This window comes from Octopus bimaculoides, chromosome 1 (assembly GCF_046866305.1).
Source record: "Octopus bimaculoides isolate indiv1 chromosome 1, ASM4686630v1, whole genome shotgun sequence".
Classification (NCBI taxonomy): Eukaryota; Metazoa; Mollusca; class Cephalopoda; order Octopoda; family Octopodidae; genus Octopus; species Octopus bimaculoides.
Genome location: NC_142928.1, coordinates 6,348,050 through 6,372,064, shown reverse-complemented (window position 1 = coordinate 6,372,064; position 24,015 = coordinate 6,348,050). Strand labels below are relative to the sequence as shown.

At 38.8% G+C, this 24,015-nt stretch overlaps 1 protein-coding gene across 2 annotated transcripts in view; it reads right to left on the bottom strand.

The window, feature by feature from the left end:
* LOC106875996 (cytosolic 10-formyltetrahydrofolate dehydrogenase-like) overlaps positions 1-24,015 on the bottom strand; it is a 63,662-nt gene that overhangs the window by 24,432 nt on the left and 15,215 nt on the right. For both annotated transcript variants that reach the window (XM_089348309.1, XM_089348310.1), the window contains exons 4-12: positions 14,826-14,991; positions 13,227-13,328; positions 12,631-12,720; positions 9,527-9,661; positions 8,069-8,197; positions 6,527-6,612; positions 4,809-4,956; positions 2,127-2,246; positions 1,122-1,184 (exon numbers count right to left, since the gene is read on the bottom strand). In XM_089348309.1, the coding sequence (XP_089204435.1) occupies positions 1,122-1,184; positions 2,127-2,246; positions 4,809-4,956; positions 6,527-6,612; positions 8,069-8,197; positions 9,527-9,661; positions 12,631-12,720; positions 13,227-13,328; positions 14,826-14,991 (1,039 nt within the window). The remainder of the gene's footprint in view (positions 1-1,121; positions 1,185-2,126; positions 2,247-4,808; positions 4,957-6,526; positions 6,613-8,068; positions 8,198-9,526; positions 9,662-12,630; positions 12,721-13,226; positions 13,329-14,825; positions 14,992-24,015) is intronic.

Below are 24,015 nucleotides of genomic sequence, written 5' to 3'. Positions count from 1 at the left end.
GTGGCCAGAAAACATGTTCAAATTCACTAGAATGTTCCTCGTGCCATTCAGTAACAACTTTAGCTGTGTGAATTGGTGCATTATCAAAGATTGCGTTTTCCTCCAGAAACAGTTCCGCAACCATAGGATGAATTTGATCAGATAAAATGCTCAAATAGTCTTCACTATTAATTCTGCCATGAAAGGATTACATGGCCAGTAGATTTCCAAAATATAGCCCCCCCAGATCATCACAGATCCTCCTCCATGTTTAACAGTTGGAAGAAGGCAGTCTGGGTCAAATGCTTTTTTTGGCTGTCTCTACACGTATGGTCGGAAATAAGGTAAAGGATGACACGTCCGAGAAAATAACATTCTTCCACTGCTCTAGGGACCAATTCTGTAGATTTTTACTCCACTCTAAACAATTTGCAATGTTTGTTTTTGAAATAAGTGGTTTTCTGATTGCAGCCCTCCCATGAAATCCAGCTTTGTGCAGTTCCTGGCGAACAGTTTTTGTGGAAACTGGGTTCTCAAAGTGGTCATTAAGCTCTGCACTAATTTTGGGAGCTGTACTTCTATGTTCCTTTCTAACAATTCGCATAATAGTCCAACAGCCCCTATCTGAAAGTTTTGGTTTTTTTCCAAAGTTTTGTTTCGATGAGGAAGTTTTCCCCTCTTTTTCAAAGGCTGTCATTACTTTCGAGACAGTACTTCTTGATACACCAAACATTTTGGTTGTTTTCATTATGCTAGCGCCTGCCATACGAGCACCAACAATTTCACCTCTTTGAAAGTCCGATAAATCTGTCATTTGAATGAATTTTAATTACCTTTTTCTGATGATATGTGTGTGTGTGTGCATGTGTGTGTGTGTGTGTGTGCATGTGTGTGTGCGTGCATGTGTGTCTGTGCATGTGTGTGTGTGTGTGCATGTGTGTATGAGAGTGTATATTCTTTAGAGAGAGAGAGAGAGAGAGAGAAAGTATGATGATGATGATGATGTGGTGGTGGTGGTGGTAATGATGAAGATGGTGGCGATGATGATAATCATGATGGCAGTGGTGGTGGTAGTGATGATGATGATGGTGGTGGTGGTGGTGGCAATGATTTCTCTCAAACCCCCACCCCCTTAAACTCACCTTGGCCGCCTCCACTGCTCTGTTCACATCCTCTTTCGTAGCCTTCGACACTTTGCAGATCGCCTACAACAAACAAGGAATACATTTCTCTTAATTAATAAAGACAGCCCTAACGATCTGAAATACAATAGACATCAACCAAGTAGGGTCCTACACACTGATACATCAAGGCCATTAGTTTGCAAACTGATAAATACCAGCCCCCCACCCCAACTATATCTTTTCTTTCTTTCCTTTACTCGTTTCAGTCTGTAGCCATGCTGGGGCACCACCTTAAAGGATTTTAGTTGAATGAATCAAACCCAGTCCTCAATTTCCTTTCTTAAGGTTCTTATTCTTTTGGTCTCCTGCGTAAAACCACTTGGTAACCGGTGTTGGTATGTTTATGTCCCTGTAAGTTAGCAGTTGATAGAATAAGTACCAGGATTTAAACAAAAAATTAATAAAGGGGTTAATTTGGTTGACTAAAATCCTTCAAAGTGGTGCCCCAGCATGGTCATGGTCTAATGGCTGAAACTCTTTTACTTGTTTCAGTCATTTTGACTGCGGCCATGCTGGAGCACTGCCTTTAGTCAAGCAAATTGACCCCAGGACTTATTCTTTGGAAGCCCAGGACTTATTCTTTGGAAGCCTAGTACTTATTCTATCGGTCTCTTTTGCCGAACCGCTAAATTACGGGGACGTAAACACACCAGCATCAGTTGTCAAGCGACTCAAACACACACACACACACACACATACATACACACACATATATATATATACATATACGATGGGCTTCTTTCAGTTTCCGTCTACCAAATTCACTCACAAGGTTTTGGTCGGCCCAAGGCTATAGTAGAAGACACTTGCCCAAGGTGCCACGCAATGGGACTGAACCCAGAACCATGTGGTTGGTAAGCAAGCTTCTTACCACACAGCCACTCCTATGCATATACTCATTCGTTAAGAAGTAAATAAAACTATAAAACAAAGACGAAGCTCAGACATGAAAACAAAACTCACTGATTCGTCTGCTGGGTTGATAGTATTGTAAGTGACACGATCGGAAGAATCGACAAATTCATTGTCGATGAAACATTGATGAGGAAAGGTGATGTCCATATTGTTAACATGCAGCTTCACCTGGAGACGAATAAAAACATTTTTACCATTAAATAATTCCTTCAAAACAAAACAAAATCAATTTCTTAAAAGAACAAACAAATGTTGACTCATCATCATCATCATCATCACTACCATGATCTAATGTCCATTTTCCCTGCTGGCATGGGTTGGACGGCTTGACAGGAGCTGGCTAGGCTGGAAGGCTGCAACAAGCTCCATTGTCTGCTTTGCTATGGTTTTTTTCTTTGGCTGAATGCCCTTCCTAACACCAACCACTTTACAGAGTGTGGACTGGGTACTTTTTATGTGGCACCAGCACCAGTGAGGTCACCAAGTCACTTGCAAGGCAAGAGAGGAATTAGTATTGAGGAAGATAGCTTTGTGCCAGGTAATAAGGGATTAGAATAGGAAAGAGAGAGAGAGAAACAGACATCTCTGCTATAGAAGGGACATACTGCAGAGAGAGGGGGGGAGGGGAGGGGGTGATTTGTCAGAGCGTATTCTCAAGGTACAAGGAGGTGAACATGACTGGAATGGTAGAGGATTGTTTAGGGTGCATGAGCTGGGAGTTCATGAAAATGCAAAGGGGGGAGAATGCAGTGGGTGATGAAATATGAATATATGGGGTTGGGGTGTGACAGGGCAGCAATAATACAATTGGAAGGTATGTGTGTGCAATTATCATCATGATCTAATGTCCATTTTCCCTGCTGGCATGGGTTGGATGGCTTGATAGGGGCTGGCAAGGCTGGAGAGCTGCTCCAGGCTCCAATTATCTTCTTTGGCATTGTTTCTACAGCTGGATGCCCTTCCTAATGCCAACCACTTTACAGCAAGGTAAACGAACATTAAATGATGATGATGATACGGATGCTTAATTCTATCAGTTCCTGGGGTAAGGATGCAATGGAAATAAAACTCATGAAGGGTCTTTATGAAGAAATATTAGTCATTAAACAAATTACTGTAAATAACCCTTTGAAACTTTAAACCATTTATCACAATCCTGGTGACCTTCATTTGATCAACAATGGTTTTTGTGTTGGTTGGGGAGGGGTTCTAAGTACAAGACTCCACTGGTAAAGGGTCACAGGGTATAGTTTATATCAGCCCAAGTAAAATCCTTGTAAATAAAGGCTGACTGGAACAATGTGAAATAAAGAGTCTTGCTCAAGAAGACGAGATGCCACCAGCAATCAAAGTCAGGACCTTACAATTGTGGGCTGAATATACCCCAGCCACACCGTCCCACACCTTCACAGGTTAATAGGAGTGAATTGGCTGAGTTATTAGAAAAACGGTGAGATGCCTTTTGGTATTTGATTTCACTCTCTATACTCTGAGTTCAAATCTCACTAAAGTCAACAACCCTACACCAGGAGTCAACAAAGTACTTATTTCTTTATTGCCCACAGGGGACTAAGCAGAAAGGGGACAAACAAGGACAGACAAAGAGATTAAGTGGAGATTTACAAAATAGGTGACCTATTTCATAGAAGTTATCTGGAATATATTTAAGAATGAAGATGTTTGTATTTAGATAACTTGATTGTTTTTCAGAAGTCAGGGATGGTATTTCATCTGTTACGGCAGACGATATACGGCAAAGCATTTCACCCGGCGTGTTACCGATTCTGCCAGCTTGCTGCCCTCAATCAACAAATATTGCACAAGTCCTGGATGATGGACTGGCAGAATTATTGGAATATCGTAGGAGACATGCTATAGAATCTGTTTCGGTTCTTTATATTCTAAGTTTAATTCCACAGAGAAACCCAGGTCAGAGCTTATCCCCAGCCTGCAGTATTATCACTAATCCCCTATCTGCAGTACCCTAATCCCCTGCTGACAGTACTGTGATTAATCCCTTGTCTGCAATACCATCACTAATCCTCTGCCTGCAGTACCATCATTAATGTCGATTCCCTGCCCCACGGGACCATAATTAATTATAAAAGTGGAGATGGGTGGGGAAAGATTATGGTGATCTGCTAACGAAGGGAAACGATGATGATGATGATGATGATAACAGTAAGGGAGTCGGTGAAGAGAATCAAGTCTACCATCCAACACTCTATGACAACTACTTAATGTGCTCCAGTATGGACAGACAACATGATAGTTAGGTGCCATCTGAGGAACTCGGTTCTTCCTCATTTTGTTAATGTTTGACATTGAATTAAGGCTTGCTCATTTAATGCCAGATTGCTTCCAGAAATTTCACATTATGCATAAAGCAAGTTATATCAGCGTTGTTTTAAATAAAAAAGAAAAGAACAATAAAGTGTTTTATAAAAAGCATTAAATAAGCCAAGTCTTTATTTAATGTCAAACATTAAAAAAAACCTGATGAGGTCATTTAAAATGAAATTACTTCTGGCAAATTTTCCTATAGCAAAAATGTTTGAGGTGAAATTTCCGATAACCCTCTCAGACAACAACATCAAAGAACACATTCTTTAGTGTTTTGGATCAGTTCAAGTAATGCCAGTATGCAAAGAAACCATTTTAGCAATGGTAGTGAACATTATGATAACTGCAATGTAAAATGGTAAATACTGTTGGCTCCAAATCACTTACAGCATCAAATTCAAAAGGTTCTTCATCTGTGATTCCACGACTACGTAATATAATGTAATTGGACAGTTCTGCAAATGTGGTATTCATGTAGATGTGTTCATTCTCTAAAGCAACACCACCACATTTTTCTTTGATTTCTTCAACCATTCTAAAAAGTAACAACAACAACAATAAAGAAATACATTCAACAAAAACAAATAAATAAGGAAATAACACTTTTATTTATCTTCTGAATAAAGGAGTGTATGTAGGTTTGTGTGTGTATTTTGTGAGGAAAAGAATCAAAGTATGTATATGAATATACATACATGTAGGTACTTAGGCATATGCATAGACATGTAACCTAACGGATATCCGTGTATATGTGTATGTACATGCATATATGAATGGTTTAGACTCAAACAATGAATTAATTTGAAGAATTCATTAAAAATTAACTAGGCTAAAACTAGAATAACTGACAATGAAGCTAGTGTCATGTATTCCCTTACGTATATAAATGGTCTGGTTCCATTAGATTCATTGGTCTGGCAAGGAAGCACTAACTGAAGACCCTTTAAGATATTGAATTGCTTGTCTTATGAATGTCTGAGGGGAGAAGGTGGTCCGATGACAAGAAACAACAATATTCAGTTGAAATCTGTCAGAATGTTTTGAGTGTACCTCAAGTATTATAAGCTATGTAGCGAGACACAAGAACCCAGCACCATTTTGAATGAGATCTCACCGGTAGCCATTACCATGTCCGTGACAAGAATGAGATCTCGCCAATAACCATTACCGTGTCCAAGACAAGAACAAGATCTCAACGGTAGCCATTTGCCATGTGCGAGATGACAATGAGGATTTTGCCGGCAACCAGTATTTAAGTAGGAGAATAAGATATTCTCTCTCTCATTTCTTCTCGCGCTTACGCCGAGAAGCACTGCGAACCCAGCAGTTACAGCAGACCCTTCTCCTGCTCTGACTCCACATGCTTATCTCCAGAGGTAACGAACCTCATGTGTACAGAGTTAAGACAAACCACACACTGCTATAAAGATGGTCTCTGAGAGCGAATCACATGAACGAGAACTCTGTAAATAAACGGCTATTGAATTGTACTCTACTTGTGAACTTCTTCTTTATGTTCCAGATCCTTGAAGCTACAAAAATAATCATAATGGGAGGAGGAGATATTCCACAGGTATCATAAACCTTCCATTCCATCATAGCTATATTCTTTATTTTACTAACACTCTCAGAAAAGCACAAGGGCCACAACATTACTAGGGCTGCCTCCTTGTTGATGTATAAATCTGATCATGAATGGTTAACTGATTAGAGAAATTAGGTTATGTGGTAAGAAGCTTCCTTCCCAACCACATGGTTCTAGGTTCAGTCCCACTGCGTGGCACCTTGGGCAAATGTCTTCTACCATAGCCTCAAGCTGACCAAAGCATTATGAATGGATTTGGTAGATGGAAACTGAAAGAAGTTTATTATGTGTGTGTGTGTTTGTTATTGTCACCCTTAGCGGTTTGGCAAAAAGAGACTGATAGAATAGGTACCGGGTATGAGAGAAAAGAAAGTAGTGGGGGGAGGGGTCGATTCATTTGACTAAAATTTTTCAAGGTGGTGCCCCAGCATGGCCATAGTCTAATGACTGAAGCAAAGTAAAATATAAAAAAATAATTAATGAAATGAGATAAATGAGGAATGTTCCAAGGATTATTTACCTCACAACATCCATGGAACCGGCTCCAGCTTTGAAGAAGTCTGTTGTGTCTTCGATTTCTATATTCAATATAGATTTCCAAATTTCCTGGAAAAGAAAAAAAAAAAAAAGTGTTTTCAGATCAAAAATGTTTAAAATGAATGTGTTTGGCAGGACGGGGTGGGGTGGGGGTGAGAAAGACCTGCAAAAGAAAGAGGTTTAGGGTGGGAGGGGGAAGGTGGTTAGCATAAGACCGGGGGGGGGACATAATAGGAGTGGTGAGAGGTAGAAAATAGGGATCTGTCTGGGTGGCCTTGTGGTGAGGGTGGTAGGCAGATAGTTACTTCAGAAGGGTGGTGGTGGTGGTTTTGGTGGTAGTGGTGATGGCAGTAGGAGTAGTGGTGGTGGTAGTAGTAGTAGTAGCAGCAGCAATAACAACAGCAGTAGTAGTGGTGGTGGTGGTGGTGATAAATGAGAGAGAGAGAGAGAGAGAGAGGAGATGAGAGAATCTGTATGCCAGAGGTTTATTGTAGTAGTCACTGAATCATTGTGGTGGTCATTATAGTAAGCAGAATGGATAGAAGAGGAGATGGCACCGTTTAGTGGTCAAGCAGTGGTTGCAGATTGGTGAGTGAGTCTTAGATGAGGTCATTGTAGCAACAATAAAAGAGTTAGAAAAAGAGAGAAGAGACAGTGGTGCCATCTGTGGGCCAGAAGTTGGATTGTTTTGGTGAGTCTTTTCTAATCTTCTGGATAATTTTGTTTTAGATACAGTCTAAAATGGTCAGAGGAAATTTTGCTGTAGGAACATTTTTGCCTGCATCTATAATATTCTTCTTTACTGCTAGAAATATGGTGACCAAACCTCAAGTTGATCTTTTGTTGGATCATATGGAGAAGTCTTCAAAAATATTTACTGAATCTCTTAATCTTGAGAGAGGTGGGTGGGGGACAGAGGTAGTGGTAGTGGTGATGGCAGTAGGAGTAGTGGTGGTGGTAGTAGTAGTAGCAGCAGCAATAACAACAGCAGTAGTAGTGGTGGTGGTGATAAATGAGAGAGAGAGAGAGAGAGAGAGGAGATGAGAGAATCTGTATGCCAGAGGTTTATTGTAGTAGTCACTGAATCATTGTGGTGGTCATTATAGTAAGCAGAATGGATAGAAGAGGAGATGGCACCGTTTAGTGGTCAAGCAGTGGTTGCAGATTGGTGAGTGAGTCTTAGATGAGGTCATTGTAGCAACAATAAAAGAGTTAGAAAAAGAGAGAAGAGACAGTGGTGCCATCTGTGGGCCAGAAGTTGGATTGTTTTGGTGAGTCTTTTCTAATCTTCTGGATAATTTTGTTTTAGATACAGTCTAAAATGGTCAGAGGAAATTTTGCTGTAGGAACATTTTTGCCTGCATCTATAATATTCTTCTTTACTGCTAGAAATATGGTGACCAAACCTCAAGTTGATCTTTTGTTGGATCATATGGAGAAGTCTTCAAAAATATTTACTGAATCTCTTAATCTTGAGAGAGGTGGGTGGGGGACAGAGGTAGTGGTGGGGTGTTTGTTACTTTACCTTGAGGTTTGACTCCATAGAAACTTCTTCTGGAGTCAGTTCTAATTTCTCTGCTGAATCATCAACTTTACCATATTTGGAAGCTTTTATCATCTTGCCACTGGCCAGCTGCAGCTGGGAGACATTCACCTGGAAAAGAAACGGGTTTTAGAAATGGTAGTAATGTCTGCAGAAGGGTCTAAAATGGTGGTTCTCAACTGGGGTCCATATTACATTATGTGGGATCTGTGCAATCAAAATGGTAAATTAGGAATCTGCAATTAATATTTTAAGGGTCGATAAAACATTTTGATTTAGATGTATTTGTTGCAAGAAAACAAAATAGGTTTCTTTCTCTAACGTTTTACATTACAGAACCAATGCAAAGGAAATGTGTGGAAAGCAAAAGAGGAATTTTGAAAGAAATATCGATAAAACTGGTTTTTAAACATCAAATGGCTAGCAGGGGCACTAAAATAAAATTGTAATCAAAGGGGTCCTTAGATAAAGCAAATGGTTGAGAACCATTGGTCTAGAGGAATAACATGAACAAATAAAAAAGAAAATATTCTATTAGGACTAGTGTGAAAATACCGAAGGATTTGGCGCTGTCATGAAAACCAAATATTGAGGTTGGTTCCAATATTCTTAGTGTAATAAACCAAGAAATATTAATTAACTAGCTGAGGTACCCGGTAATAAATTACCACCATTAATAAGATGTCTGCTTATAGCCATGAAACATTTTGCGTCAAATTTCGACATCTTTCAAAAATTTTAAATCTATATTAATAGGTAGGACCAATTTGACGAAAAAATAAGCAGAGTCTGGTAGCGAACCAGTGTCGTTGTCATTTTTGTGCATGTGCGTAAAATGGTGAAATTTTACACTTTGGGGCAGATTTTTTCTAAATCGAGGTCATGATAGCTGGTGCACAAAATGCCTTAATTTTTCTTGAGAAACTAAACGCTCTTGCCTGATCAAAACCTGAAATGCTGAGGAATTAAAACAACGAATTGAAATAATAAGTTTTAGCAAATCAAAACAATTTGCATTGAAATGAAAAATTAGCAAATGCTGAATAGATTATCATTAATAAGCTGTCTGGTTATATCCATGAAACATTTTTCGTCAAATTTCGGCATTTTGCATTAAATTGATGTCATGGAGGCCAGTGTGAAAAATGCCGATGCTGATTAAAAATCAATTTTTTAAAAATTCCAAGAGTGTCAACTTTCATCAAAGTCTGTTGGACAGTCTTGGAGGAGTTAAAGTAAGAAATTCACAAACACACCAACTTGCCATTTATTATTATAGATTGTTACACATGATGAAGAAAAAGATTAATTAGTTTAACAATAAATTCTGTTTTGCAAATACCAAGAGTAATAAATTTGTAAATTGGTAAAGACTGAACAAATCTTAAATCTTGTTACACATTTATCTCCAGGAATATTCCAAAATATAAACTTGCTTACCATTTTATTATCATTTCCAAAAAGAATCATTCCATTTTTATGTACAATGGCTGGCTTGGAACATCCTTCAATGGCAATTTCAGTTCCTCGTGGCACTAACCGATTCCATAATTTTGAACCACTGAAAGTAACTTGCTGTAAATAAATGGCATATATTTATATATACATGATTTTATATATATATATATATATATATATAATTTAAAGTAAACAGAAAATGGAGAAATATTGGCTTACATCAATTATTATTTTTTAATTCAATACAAATAGACTTAATATAGGATGCAGTCCATTTGTATTGAATTAAAAAAACAAGTCAATTGCTAATCATCGATATTTCTCCATTTTTTGTTTACTTTAAATTTGATTCCTGATAAACTCATATTTATTTTTGTCATTACCTATAATCTTTGAACATAATATGCTTGCATATGTATGTCCAAGGTTAACATAGGTAATTATACCAGTAGTATAATAGATACTTTTATCCCTTAAACGGTTATTCCAACCTCTAACTCTACTAACCTTATATATACATACATATATATATATATATATATATATATATATATATATATATATATATAAGTTTAAATAGGGGTTAAGAAAACCACCTTAAGGGAAAGAAAATATCCAATGAATTACTGGTTTGTTACCCATTATTTTGTTGTGAATAATAATGATATTCCTAAAATAATAGGTTTAAATAAAAATCTTGGTTTATAAATATTCAAATTCAAATTCAGAAAGTGGAGAAGTAGCATTAATATAGTTTATTAACTACAAAAATTCAACATGTTCTCTTATATCTATTTTGAGTTTTCCCAAAAGTTAAATTCCAGTAATTAAAACATTTTATTGGTCAAAATCTTGTCAGGAGAGTAAAAAAGACATCTCGTTATGTTATTACATGTTATTCTTCCAAAGCATCTCGAAACATCTGTTTGGGCAAAATCGAAACAGCTGTAAGAGAATATGTTGAATTTTTGTAGTTAATAAATTATATTAATGCTACTTATCCATTTTCTGGATTTTCTGAATATATATATATATATATATATATATTCAAAGTGAAAAAAACATATTACATATACAACCTGCACACACACGCACACATGTAAAATGTGGTGTTAGGATTGTCCCGACATCTGTTCCATAGGCACACCAGAATACTGTTGGTACATTCCAATAAAAACAGCAACCCCAGCATAAGCAAAACGGGCCAGATATTGTCTAATGGCACAGGGAACAAAAGTCATGCACTGTTGTAGAGATCAGCTGCTTAGCATCCAACCCATGACAACCCTTTAAATACCAACCCACCAGAGACCACCACCCCTGATTCTATGATACAAATTTCCCATTTTAAAATGACCTATATCAAAACTTTTCATCAAAATTTTGTGTCAATTTATATTCCAAACACCAGATTCTTAATGAGAAACTTATTTTACTGGATTATTTTTTTTTTTAATTAATTGAAAAAAGGAATCAGAGTAGTTCAACAGAATATGGTAGCAAAAGGGGTTAAAGTGATCTAAATTAAAATGGTTCGTCAAAATTCCATGTTAATTTAAGTTCTAAACGCTAACTTAATTATTTATAACAAAATTTTTTTTTTTACTAAATTCTTTATTTTCAAAATTAATTGAAACAAAAGAAGTGTATTTCAATAGAAATATGGTAACAAAAGGGTTAAAGTGATCTAAATTAAAATTGCCAAAACAAATAAGAATTCCATATTATCGACATTCCACCCAACAGTTATCTTTTATCATTTATATTTTGTGTTTATTTATTTTAAATACCCTGACCTCTTTCAAACATTTCTATTGTAAGACAACTTCAAACTTCTGTCATGTGTGGGTATGTTGTAGGAGATGAAATTGTCACTTGGCCCAAATCAAATTCTGTGGAGTGCTTTGTCTGTCAAAAGCTCACGCCATTCGTTAACCTTAGCTCTCATTATCTATTCTCATCACATGATTTATAATCAGTCTTTTGTTGCTTTATCTTCACAGAAGAGATGAACTAAATTCACTCCTAAGGTCACAAGATATTTTCAACAGGTCGTCCTTTGTCTTCCATTTCCCATTTTGTATTCACAGCAGACATTTTAATAGAACACAACAAATTCCTCTTTTCAAAACATCCAGTTTTAAAAGCAGGTGAGTCACTGGAGTGTCAAACTACTGGCAATGTGTCCAATAGCTGTGACATTGGCTCAGTGTGCATAGCTGAAAAAGATGGCATGGAGTATGATTGGTTAATTAGAGTTCTAATTATCTAATTATAGCACTATATTATGCCAAAGTGGACTCAATATGTATAATGACAGCTAGTAAAAACAGTTGGTGATTTGAGCTAAAGGCATCTCTATGTGATTGTTAACCAAAGCTGCAGGAAATAGCAACCAAATTTCCCTCAAATCACATCCTACTATCTTCAAAAAGGAAGGTTACATTAGATATATTGTGTCTGAAAAATCGATAACTATAAATGCAAATAACATCAGCAAATGAATAAATGAGAAACACAATCCAATGAACAAACACAGACACTGAACCACACACCAAAGGATATAAATACATCACCAATATCAAGTTGTAACAGTTCTTGCCTGAAGATTTCAGTGGCATGAAACTCAAGAATGAGACAAACATTCAATTCCAATAAATATAAAAAAAGCTATACCTTCCTCTACAACATGTGTTGAGAATTCTTCTCATTGAAACAAGCCCATTGTAGATACATATGTGTGACAAAATGTGTGTGTGTGTTTGCATGCCGTAAGTCTTCTAGCGATCACTCCCCGGTGCTGTAAGTCTTCTAGCGATCTCTCCCCGATGCTGTAAGTCTTCTAGCGATCACTCCCCGGTGCTGTAAGTCTTCTAGCGATCACTCCCCGGTGCTGTAAGTCTTCTAGCGATCTCTCCCCGATGCTGTAAGTCTTCTAGTGACAATCTCACAGCCTAATTCTTCCTGTGGACTTCTATGACCTCAATCTTCTATTGATGACCTTGTGGCATAAGTCTTCTTGGGGGTCACCTAATATATATCATGCATGTCAGAATTCACTCTCTCATTAAGTGTCATAGACCTACCTGTCCATCGATCATGGCCCAAGCTCCAGGAACTTTGTCGTTACCTCGAATATAATTATGAATAGCTTCTGCTGGTTGATCCCAGTTTATCTGAAATAGAAAGACAGCTGATTATTTCTTTTAAGTCAAACACCAAATGTCTAGAATTTTTTACTGGAATCCTTGTAATCAGTGAGAATCCATCAAAGAGATTCACACTCTAATTTTATGGTAAAGTAAAAGTGTTTATACTTGAATATATCAATTTCAAAGTTTGGCACAAGGCCGACACTTTGAGGGGAGCGGGTAAGTCGAGTCCATCAACCGCAGTATTTGCCTGGTATTTATTTTACCAACTCCAAAGGAATGAAAGACAAAAATCAACCTCAGAACATGAAGCATTTTGCTCACCATGCTAACAGTTCTGCCAGCTCACCACAACAACAACAACAACAATAATAATTAATGTCAAGAATTTTATAAACTTACAAGAGAAAATGAAATAATGCTTTTTTTTTTTTTTTTCAAATGGTGAATCTCAATAATAGGATTTAAATATTCAGTTGAAAATCCCCTCCTGCCCTCCAAAAAATGATATTTAGAAAAGAAATTCTTACTTTAACAAGGGATTTTTTCAAAAGTGCTTCATAACTTGCTCCTTCTTCTGGCTGAATAATTTTAGGGGCCCGGTTTTCAGAAATGAGTTTCACAGCATAGTCCTAAGAAAATTTAGATGAAAAGAAATTTAAAAAAAAAAAAAAAAAATGAGATTTCAACAGAACAGACAGAAAAAAAATAAAGAGAAATCATCATCATCATCATCATTGTTTAACGTCCGTTTTCCATGCTGGCATGGGTTGGACGGTTTGACTGAGGTCTGGAGAGACAGCAGCTGCACCAGGTTCCAATCTGATCTGGCAGTGTTTCTACAGCTGGATGCCATTCCTAACACCAACCGCTCCAAGAGTGTACTGGGTACTTTTTACATGCCACCAGCACAGGGGCCAGAGGGGGCTGGCATCAACTATGATTGGATGGTGCTTTTTATGTGCTACTGGCACAGAAGCCAGTCGGGGCAAGGGGGCTGGCATTGACCACGTTCGGATGGTGCCTTTTATATGCTACCGGCATGGGGACCACAACTACAATTTCCATTTGATTTCATTTTAATTATATAATTAACATTTAATTATATAATTAAATGTTAATTGATAAATAAGACTAAACTGAGTCCTTGCTACTCTGTTTTGCCTCCATTTGTTGAAGGTGACTTGATTGAAACAGGTGAATAGAGAGAGAGAGAGTGAGGATAGAAAATAAACAAGGATGAGGGAGTGGTAAAAATGAGTGGCTGGTCTGAGAGGGTGATAGAGGAGAGAGTCATAGAAGAGAGAATGATGACAGGGAGTAATAGAGAGAGGGGAAGTGATGGTATGGAGTAATGGGAGAGAGATAATGATGTCAGGGATTAATGAAAGAATTGCAATGAAGATAGGAAGTAATGAGAGACAGATGGTGTAATGGAAGAGAGACAGTGATAGTAGGAGTCTGTGGGAAATGGACAGTGATGGTAGTTACAGGTTTTCTAGGAAGAGAGAGAGAGCAAGTGATGGATAGTGATAGAGATAGGGGATGGTAAGAAAGGTTGATGGACAGCAACCACAAGGAACCCAGGAGAGAGTGAGTAATGGTTAGCTGTACAGAAGAATGGTAAGTCAGATAGAAACAGTGTGTTTGTAAAGAGGAGAGAGTGGAACGATGGGGAGATGAGAGGTTATCAAAGAGACTGGGCAGTGGAAGGAAATGGAGACCTCAAAAGAAAAAAAATGCACTAAAACCCAAATGTAGAAATATTAAACAGTGCAGCCTCCATTGGTACCATCATTTTGATGCTTGTTATACTAAATTGCAAATGGTAGCTTGAGTAAATTGATTACCATTTTGAATGGAAACAAACTGAGATCAGGGATATTTCTTTAGTCTTGCTTAGGCCATGACAACCTCTCTAATACTGGAGTCATAAATGCACTGAGAATATTATTAGTAGTTGGTGGTTAGGAAGGACATCCAGCTGTAGAAATCATTCCAAAGCAAACATTGGCACATGTTGAAGTCTTTGGACCCATCAAATCCAGTCAAACCATCCAACCAATGCCAGTGCAGCAACATAAATTATGGCAATGATGATGATGATATAACATATTTTTAATATTTACCATGGCTTTAATTCCTTCTGGAAAGAGAAATCGGTTGTATAAAGTTTCCACTGTGTCATCAGGGGTGATGTAGGTGTGTCGCTGTAAGAGGATCGGTCCTGTGTCAAGCCCATCGTCAGCCCAGAAGATTGTGAAACCAGTTTTTGTGTCTCCTTCAATCAAAGACCTACAAGAAGAATTTAACAGCAAAGAAGTTTGGATTTGAAGACTTTTTAATGTGTTCAGACAACAGACCGTACAGGGCTCCTCAAAGTGGAATGGTACTGACCCCTGGATATGCAAGAACAATTTACATGGGCATAGGAGACAAAAAGAGGGTGACAGATGCATTTGTTGAGGAGGTTTTTTTGTCCCCTATTTAACTATTCCCTTTTTTATTTGTTTCAATCATTTGACTGTGACCATACTGGGGCAACACCTTGAAGAATCTTAGGTGAATGAATTGACCCCAGGACTTTGTTTTGAACCTGGTACACATTCTGTCAGTCTCTCTTGCTAAACTGCTAAGTTACAGGAACATAAACAAACCAACACCATTTGTCAAGTGGTGGTGAGGACAAACACAAAGACGCATATATGCAATAAGCTTCTTTCAGTTTCCATCTACTAAACCTACTCGCAAGGCTTTGATTAGTCCGAAGCAAAAGTAGAAGACACTTGCCCAAGGTGCCACGCAGTGGGACCGAACCTGGAACCATGTGGTTGGGAAGCAAGCTTCTTATCACACAGCCATATCTGCAGTGGCTGTTTTTATTGCATGTGTGTGTGTGTGTGTGTGTGTGTGTGTGGTTGTGTGTGTGTGTGTGTGGCTGTGTGTGGTTGTGTGTGTGTGGTTGTGTGTGTGTGTGTGGCTGTGTGTGGTTGTGTGTGTGTGTGTGGTTGTGTGTGTGGTTGTGTGTGTGTGTGTGTGTGTGTGGCTGTGTGTGGCTGTGTGTGGTTGTGTGTGTGTGTGTGTGGCTGTGTGTGTGTGTGTGTGTGTGGTTGTGTGTGTGTGTGCGATTGCATGTGTGTGGGGGTGTATAATATAGCATGTAGTTTACATCTAAAGCACAGAATGTATGTATATTTATGGTAATGTAATGTGTGACAATTTTTATTATACACAACTTATAAACCCTTTACAAAACTTTTTAATGTTTACATTCTTTTACAATTCTGTGTTAAGTGATCACTGATGCCAATGTCTGACCATAATAGAAATTTGTTCCATTCTACAGTGTCAGCTTTTAAGTTAATGATGACAAAAAGTGATGGTGACAACATTTAAATTGTTGATAATGAAGTTGAGATAGATGACAATGTAATCTTGACTGAAGATGACAATTTTAGGGCTGATGATGACAAATTGGAGGTAGGACAAATTTGAAGGGGAACTACAGTATACAAGTCAGGGCATTACCTAATGTTACAGGTGCAGTGGCTGTTTTTATTACATGTATGGAAATAACCACACATTTTCATAATGTCTTCCAAATTATATACTTAAGATTGCAGAAGAAACCCTGTGTATGCATATGTACGTGCTTCAACATTGTTAATCATATCATATCTAATATACAACAATATCCCAACACATCTCACCACCACCTTTTACTGGGAATGATTAAATGGCCTAAAATTAAACAAACCAGGTCACAAAAGATTATCTAAGCAAAACCTCTCAGCTACTCAATGGAACACAATTACCTCAAATTTGAAACATTTTTAGAGACAGTCTGAGACCAACACAGAACACTTCAGTGGCCCACTTATGAGCCACAGTCCATTGGCAATAGATGGGCTATCTATGGCCGACCCCTGATCTATACAATACTACAGCTATTTGCAGGGCTAAGCTCTGTCTCATGATCTCTATTGGCAGTCAGCTGGATTGGACCTTTGACTGTGCAATAAATATCTTTATTACAGTTACAACGGTGTGCAGGTGATCAAGTGACTTTCTCAACCAGAGAACACTGGCCAGCTGTAGCTTTCTCACAGACTACAAGAGTTAGTAAAATCTGTAACGCATCAGTTTCCATAGTGTTCAGTGGATAAGAGATAAAACAATACAAAACCAGCACAGAACATCGCACCACATGGCAATATCACACCAAATACACATGTGCACACACGTGCACACACACGCACACACACAGTCACATTTATCCATACATTCACACACACACACACACACACACACAGCCATGCACATAGAGTCCCACTCTACTCACACACCAACATACTGCCAGCTTTAATCAAGTTTTATCACAGACCAAAGCCATTTCTACCTGGAATAATCTTTACAGCATTCTTTTGTGGAAACAAAACAACCCAGCACCATTCTTAAGACAAGAGCCCAGTGGGGAGTTAATGGGAGAGGAGGGTCCCACAGTTTGAAGGGCCCAATGTTAATCTATGTTTGCAGCTTGCTGCTAAGAACAAACAGAGACACTCTGTTTATTATGATGACGAGAGTTCCAATTGATCCAATCAACGGAACAGCCCACTTCGTGAAATTAATGTACAAGTGGCCGAGTACTCCACAGACATGCATGCCCTTAATGTAGTTCTCAGGGGGATTCAGAATGTAACATGGCTGGCCCTTTTGAAATACAGGTACAACTCATTTTTGCTGGCTGAGTGGACTGGAGCAACGTCAAAATAAAGTGTCTTGCTCAAGGATACACCACATTACACCACCAGGAGTTAAACTTGTGGCCTTATGTTCATGAGCCGAATACCCTAACCCACTAAACCATGCACCTTCATAAATAAAATCTTGAGTAAATGCTAAGTCTCACAATCTCTGACGATCCTTCGTGGCGACACAAATAAGCACCCAGTGCACTCTGTGGAATGTTTGACATTTAGGAAGAACACTCGGCCAGAGGAACCATGCCAAAGTAGACAGTGAAGCTTGGCCCAGTCTTCTGGCTCACCAATTTCTCTTGAACCATCCAACCCATGCCTGCATGGAAAACAGACAATTTTTTTTAAGGCATCGGAGGAGGTGGGGGCTTCACAAGGATAAAATAAAATTTAATTTAATAAATATATTATCAGACGAATTCAATTTACAACAAAATGACATCGAGAGTTATTTCCCCTGCTTATCATTTATGCCTATTTAATAAATTTTGATTCACCCGTCCGCTTGTTTTGAAAATAATCAAAGCAAAATAATGAATTCAAGCCACTCTGCCAATGAGTATTTCTGCCGTATTTGGCGAAAATCCGTTTGGCTGTTTTCCAGTAATTTTGCAAACACAAAAGCAAGCGACTACAATGCCCTGCTTTCGCTGACGAGCGCAGGGTAACGTAGATGTATAACATTGCTAATATTCTATCAGAAAGACCGAGATCCCTCTGCAAAGCTAAGAAATACTTGACCCTGATCAGCTGCTGACTCCTTTACAGATCTCAAGTGAGGCCCATGCTGCAGTATCGTCTACATCTTTGAGTCAGAGCAGCTGTTGTGTTTACACAGGTAACTTCAACCACATCCAACAAGTTGTTCAACTGAGAGAATGATCCACGCACCAAACGATTCCCAAACACTCGCTCCTCAGACGTATTCCTTCCCTTCTGTTTCTGCAACAACTTCTATAAATGCAGGCATTGCTGTGAGGTAAAGAAGCTCCCTTCACAACCATATGGTTCCGGGTTCAACCCATCCATGGGGGTATTTTGAGCAAGGAGGTTTTACTCTAGCCGTGGATTGACCAATGTTTTGTGAAGGGAATTTGGTAGGGAGAAACTGTATAGAAGCCCATTATGAGTGTGTGTGTGTGTCTCCACTGAGTTATATCTGTATAGCCTCTCCATCCAGGCCAACCCACCGTCATTTGACTCTTGTCTTTCCATCACTTTCATTATGTCACACAAAATTCTCTACCAGTCCTTCTTCCCCACCACTGCAACTCTCTTTAATCCTGACCTAACATTAACCCGGCACAGACCAACTTGTACTGACCTCACCAGTCTGGGAGAACAGGTCAAAGGTCACTGACACTGTCCCTCTCCCCACTCAGTGAAACTTTTGTAAAAACAGACTTATAAGAACAAGACATTCCAGTCGTGACCATCCTGTTTTTTTTAGTGTATCTAGGACTATACTACCCAACGTGTTCTTCGTGAGCCAAGATGATGTGAGGTCGATCAGGCTGTTATTTCTAGTAGACAGAGCAACCACACTGTAGTTCTTTTATTATCTGATAAAAAAATTTCAGGTGAAGGAGGTCCAGTACTCCAAGGTAAACTTAGACCAGATAATATGACTTTCAAGTAGCACTTGTACAATTAACAGTACACCTTCACATTTTTATTACAAAGATAAACACACACCCACACACACACATAATTATCCTTGATAAAATCTGATTAGTTATTCAACCTGTTTATGTAAGATGTTTATTAGTTCAAAGCTTCAAGCCTGACCAACTACCAACACCCCCTATACACACACACACACATACACACTACACTCTTGTCTTTGTACTACTTCCATAAATCTGTCCCACAATTCTTTATATTCTACAGTTCTATATTTAAGAGATGAGGAATTATGTACATTATTTACATTTGATGGATATTTGTCCTCATCTTGTTTGTTGTTGACACAACGTTTCAGCTGATATACCCTCCAGCTTTCATCAGGTGCCTGGGGGAAATTTCGAACCTGGGTTCTCATTCCTAAGGTATTTTTTGATATTATTATTATTCCGAGGTCAACTTTGCCTTTCATCTTTTTGGGGCCGATTAAATAAGTACCAGTTACACACTGGGGTCGATGTAATCAACTTAATCCGTTTGTCTGTCCTTGTTTGTCCCCTCTATGTTTAGCCCCCTGTGGGCAATTAAGAAATAAATTATTATTATTATTATTATTATTCAGGTCACTGCTTGGAATCGAACTCGGAATCTTGGGGTTAACCACTACACCATATTCTCTTTAAACCTTCTTTGAGACCAATCCTGGCTCTGTGATACAAACTTCCTTATTGGAATTAAAAAGCCAAAGGCAATCATCATCATCATTTAGGGTGCACTTTCCATTCTGGCATGAGTCAGATGGTTTGACCGGAACTGATAAACTGGAGAATTGCACCAAGCTCCATTTTGGTTTGGTTATTTTGGCTGGATGCCCTTCCTAATCCCAACCATTCTACAGAGTGTACCTGGTGCCTTTAATGTGTCACTGGCACAGGTGCCTTTAAAAAGGCATTCAATAAATTAAAACCTTGCATCAAAATTTCAGGTGTTGTAGTTTTCTTGTTAGGGGTGGGTGGAACACACAGGTCAGGGTGGGGGCTAGTAGATAGCAATGATACAGTGAGACAGGGCCAAGGGCACAGGATTGGGGAGTGGGAGGTAAGCATAGTACATGAAGTGGAAATGCGAGGAAGAGATGCAGGTTGGTTTGGTGTGATGGAGTGTGTGAGAGGTTTGTTTGTTAAGTGTGGGTGGGACATTCAGCGCTTCTAGAACTCAGTTTGGCTGATTTGGGTGGATCGGGTCAGTCTTGTCACATTCTGTGTCATGCTGAATGTCTTTGAGAACTACATTAAGGGCCTGCATGTCCATGGAGTGCTCAGCCACTTAAACAGTAATTTCACAAGAAGGCTGTTCCATTGATTGGATCAACTGGATCCCTCATACTCATAACCAACAAAATGCCAGTTTTTATAAAATTGTTAGATTTGCCACCCACCCACCCATACTTATAATAAAAATGATGGCAGTGACTTCACTGTTGTTATTGCATGCAGATAGTATCCATGGGTAATTCCCACCACCACCACCACCACCACCATGACCGTTAAGAACAACAAAAGGTTATTTCTACTTCTGCAGTTAAGTGGTTAATGTCAGGAACGCAGCTAAACCACTTGCTACAATAAATCAACCGCAGACAGAGACACACACGTGCACACGTGCACACACACACACACACAGAGGCATGCATGCATGTGCGCACACACACACACACACACACACACACACATGTATGGAGAAATGATTGTAGAATGTGATACAGCAGCTGTAACAGCTCCCCCCCCCCTCCCACGCCCACCAGCTTGTATTTGCATGTTTATGACTCTACCAGTGGTTCAGCAGAAAAATGTTTGAAAGAGAAAGAGAGAGGGGGAGGGGGAGGGGGAGGGAGAGGGGGGAGGGGGGGAAACTGGTGTTATATTCCAATGTTTATGTCTAGGCATGTGCTACTTGTAAAAATCATTGAGGCAGGCTGGAAAAATTTATTATCACAAAAGATAAATCTTATCACTGACACAGAAAACCACTTCAAGTTGATTAATACAGTCACTGGGTGTAAACGAGGGGAGGGGCTAAGCAACACACACACACACTGATACACTCTCTCTCTCTCTCTCTCTCTCTGACTTCAGTTGTGGAGAGTTTTTCTCCCTGAAGTTCCCTGTTTTAATAAAGACCTTTTCATATAACAATTACCGTGGGCAAGTGTTGTTTCCTACTACAACCCCAGGCTGACCAAAGCCTTGTGAATGGATTTCAGAGACAGAAACTGAAAAACCTGTCATATATGTGTGTGTGTGTGTGTGTGTGTAAATATGTGTGTATAGAAAAGAGTAGAGAATAACGAAAACCTTTCTATTTTGTTTTCTACGACCTCAGAAAGGCCTTTGATTCTGTCCCAAGGCCTGAAATCTGGAAGGTCCTCCAATGCTTCGGCTGTTCCTATCAGTTCGTTTCCCTAGTACAGGGATTACATGATGGTATGAATGGAACCATCTTCCATCAAAACCAACTGTCTGAAGACTTCCCAATCACTGAATGATTAAAACAAGGATGCGTTTTGGCCCTGACGCTCTTCTCTCTGTACCTTCATCAATTTCATTAACTGCCTTTGGACAATCCAGGAGTCAACATTAGGTACCGATATGATGGTGGGGGATGTTTCAACCTTGTCAGATTAAAGTCATGAGAATTGACTAGGAAGCAAAAAAAAAAAAAAAAAAAAAAAAAAATCACTGAACTTCAGAATGCTGATGACAATGCAGTGGCCTGCCACTCCAGTGGACAGCTTCAACAATCGGTGAATAACTTCACAAATGCTTATACTTGGTGTGGCCAAAAAGTCAACATCAGAAAGACAAAAATCCTGGCACAACCTGTTCTAAGTCAGGAAACTCCAGACCTCAACATTACCATCTTGGAGATGCCACTGGAGAAAGTCGACCACTTTTCGTACTTAGGAAGTTTGTTTTCAAATAAGTGCACATCGGAAAAGGATTTGGAGAACTGATTAAGAGCAACTCACACCACGTTTGGTGGATTCGCAAAAAGGGTCTTTAAAATCAAAGATCTGAAACACCAAACAAAATTGAGTGTCTACCAAGCAGTTGTGATCTCCACTCTACGATTGTGAAACCTGAATTCTTTACCAAAGCAACGCCAAAAAACTAGGGTAATTTCCACTCTATTATGAATATTAAATGGAACAACTATGTGACTGATGTCTCCATTTTGGAGAGAACAAAAAGCAGCAGCATCGAGGCCACCATCCTGAAACATTGTCTGAAATGGGTGGGCCATGTAGCAAAAATGAAAGAAACCAGGCTGCCTCATCAAATTTCATATGGTGAAATTTCCACCAGAAGAAGACTCCAGGGCCGTTCCCTCCCAAAGTCTGGGACATTGAAGCTCAGGACAGACCCAGCTGGCATCATTCCATCTCTACTGTGACAGATATTTTGAAGCTGAACGAAAGAGGAAGAGAAACAACCAGAAAGAAAATGGAGGCTGCAACAACCAAAGCCTCCACCATGGGTCCCGTGTGAACTTTGCAATAGATGCTGCCATGCAAGAATCAGCCTCTTTGGTCATCAGACGGATAAACACAGACAAATGGGGAAGAAGCGGTCAAGAAGAAACCAAATAAATTATCGGACACACGATAAAATGCCAATGGTGTGTGTGTGTGTGTGTGTGTGTGTGTGTGTGTGTGTGTGTGTGTGTGTGTGTGTGTGTGTGTGTGTGTGTGTGTGTGTGTGTGTGTGTGTGTGTGTGTGTGTGTGTGTGTGTGTGTTGTCCCCCACTACCACTTGACAACTGGTGTTGATGTGTTTATGTCCCTGTATGATGTTAGCAAGGACACCCAACCATAGTAACTACCCCAAATGGAAGAGATGAGAGAGGAATGGTTCTCTGACATGTCAAAGAACTCTAAGAACTGATTTGGCCTATGATGATTCTTCTAACCCATGCCTACATAGAAAATAGATATAAATGATCATGATGGCAATGACAATACATACATTATATATATATATATATATATATATATATATATAGGAAAATGTGTTGTTGAAAATCTGCGTGGAAACACCACCCCCTCTTTTGTTATATATGTGCATATATACATACATATATTCACATACTTACATATATATGCATATATATATATATATATGCATATATATATATATATGCATATACAGGTACAGGATGTCACAAAACATAGACAACATGAAACATGAAAATGACATGGATTACAAAATACGAAAACATGGAAAATGAAGGCAAACCTGGATATGTGAACAACGAGAAAAACAAATGGAAAGCAAGACAAGTAACATAAAGAATGACCCTTCATATATATATATATATATATATATTATTTATATCATTATATGACTGAGTGCCAGGCATCTATTTCCAAGTAAGTTTATATATAATTGAAACTTATAGGAAAACAAAAGACGAAGACAGGTGTAGGAACAAGAAGCAGGTGTATTAGTTTGACGCTTAGGAAAAATGGAAAAGTCTTTTATGTTTCAAGCCTATGCTCTTCAGCAGAAAGGAATAAGAGAAAATAAGCAGAGAGAGAAGGAAAAAATCTTGTAGATTTCAGCAGTCTAACATGGCCTATATATATATCATCATCATCGTTTAACGTCCGCTTTCCATGTTAGCATGGGTTGGACAATTTGACTGAGGACTGGTGAACCAGGTGGCTACACCAGGCTCCAATCTGATTTGGCAGAGTTTCTACAGCTGGATGCCCTTACACACATGCTGGTGTCACATAAAAAGCCCTTGTGCTGACACCACATATAAAGTTCCTGAGCTAGTAGCATGTAAAAAGCACCCTGTACACTGTGTAAAGTGGTTGGCATTAGGAAGGTCCTCCAGCTGTAGAAACCATGCCAAAACAGACAACCAGAGC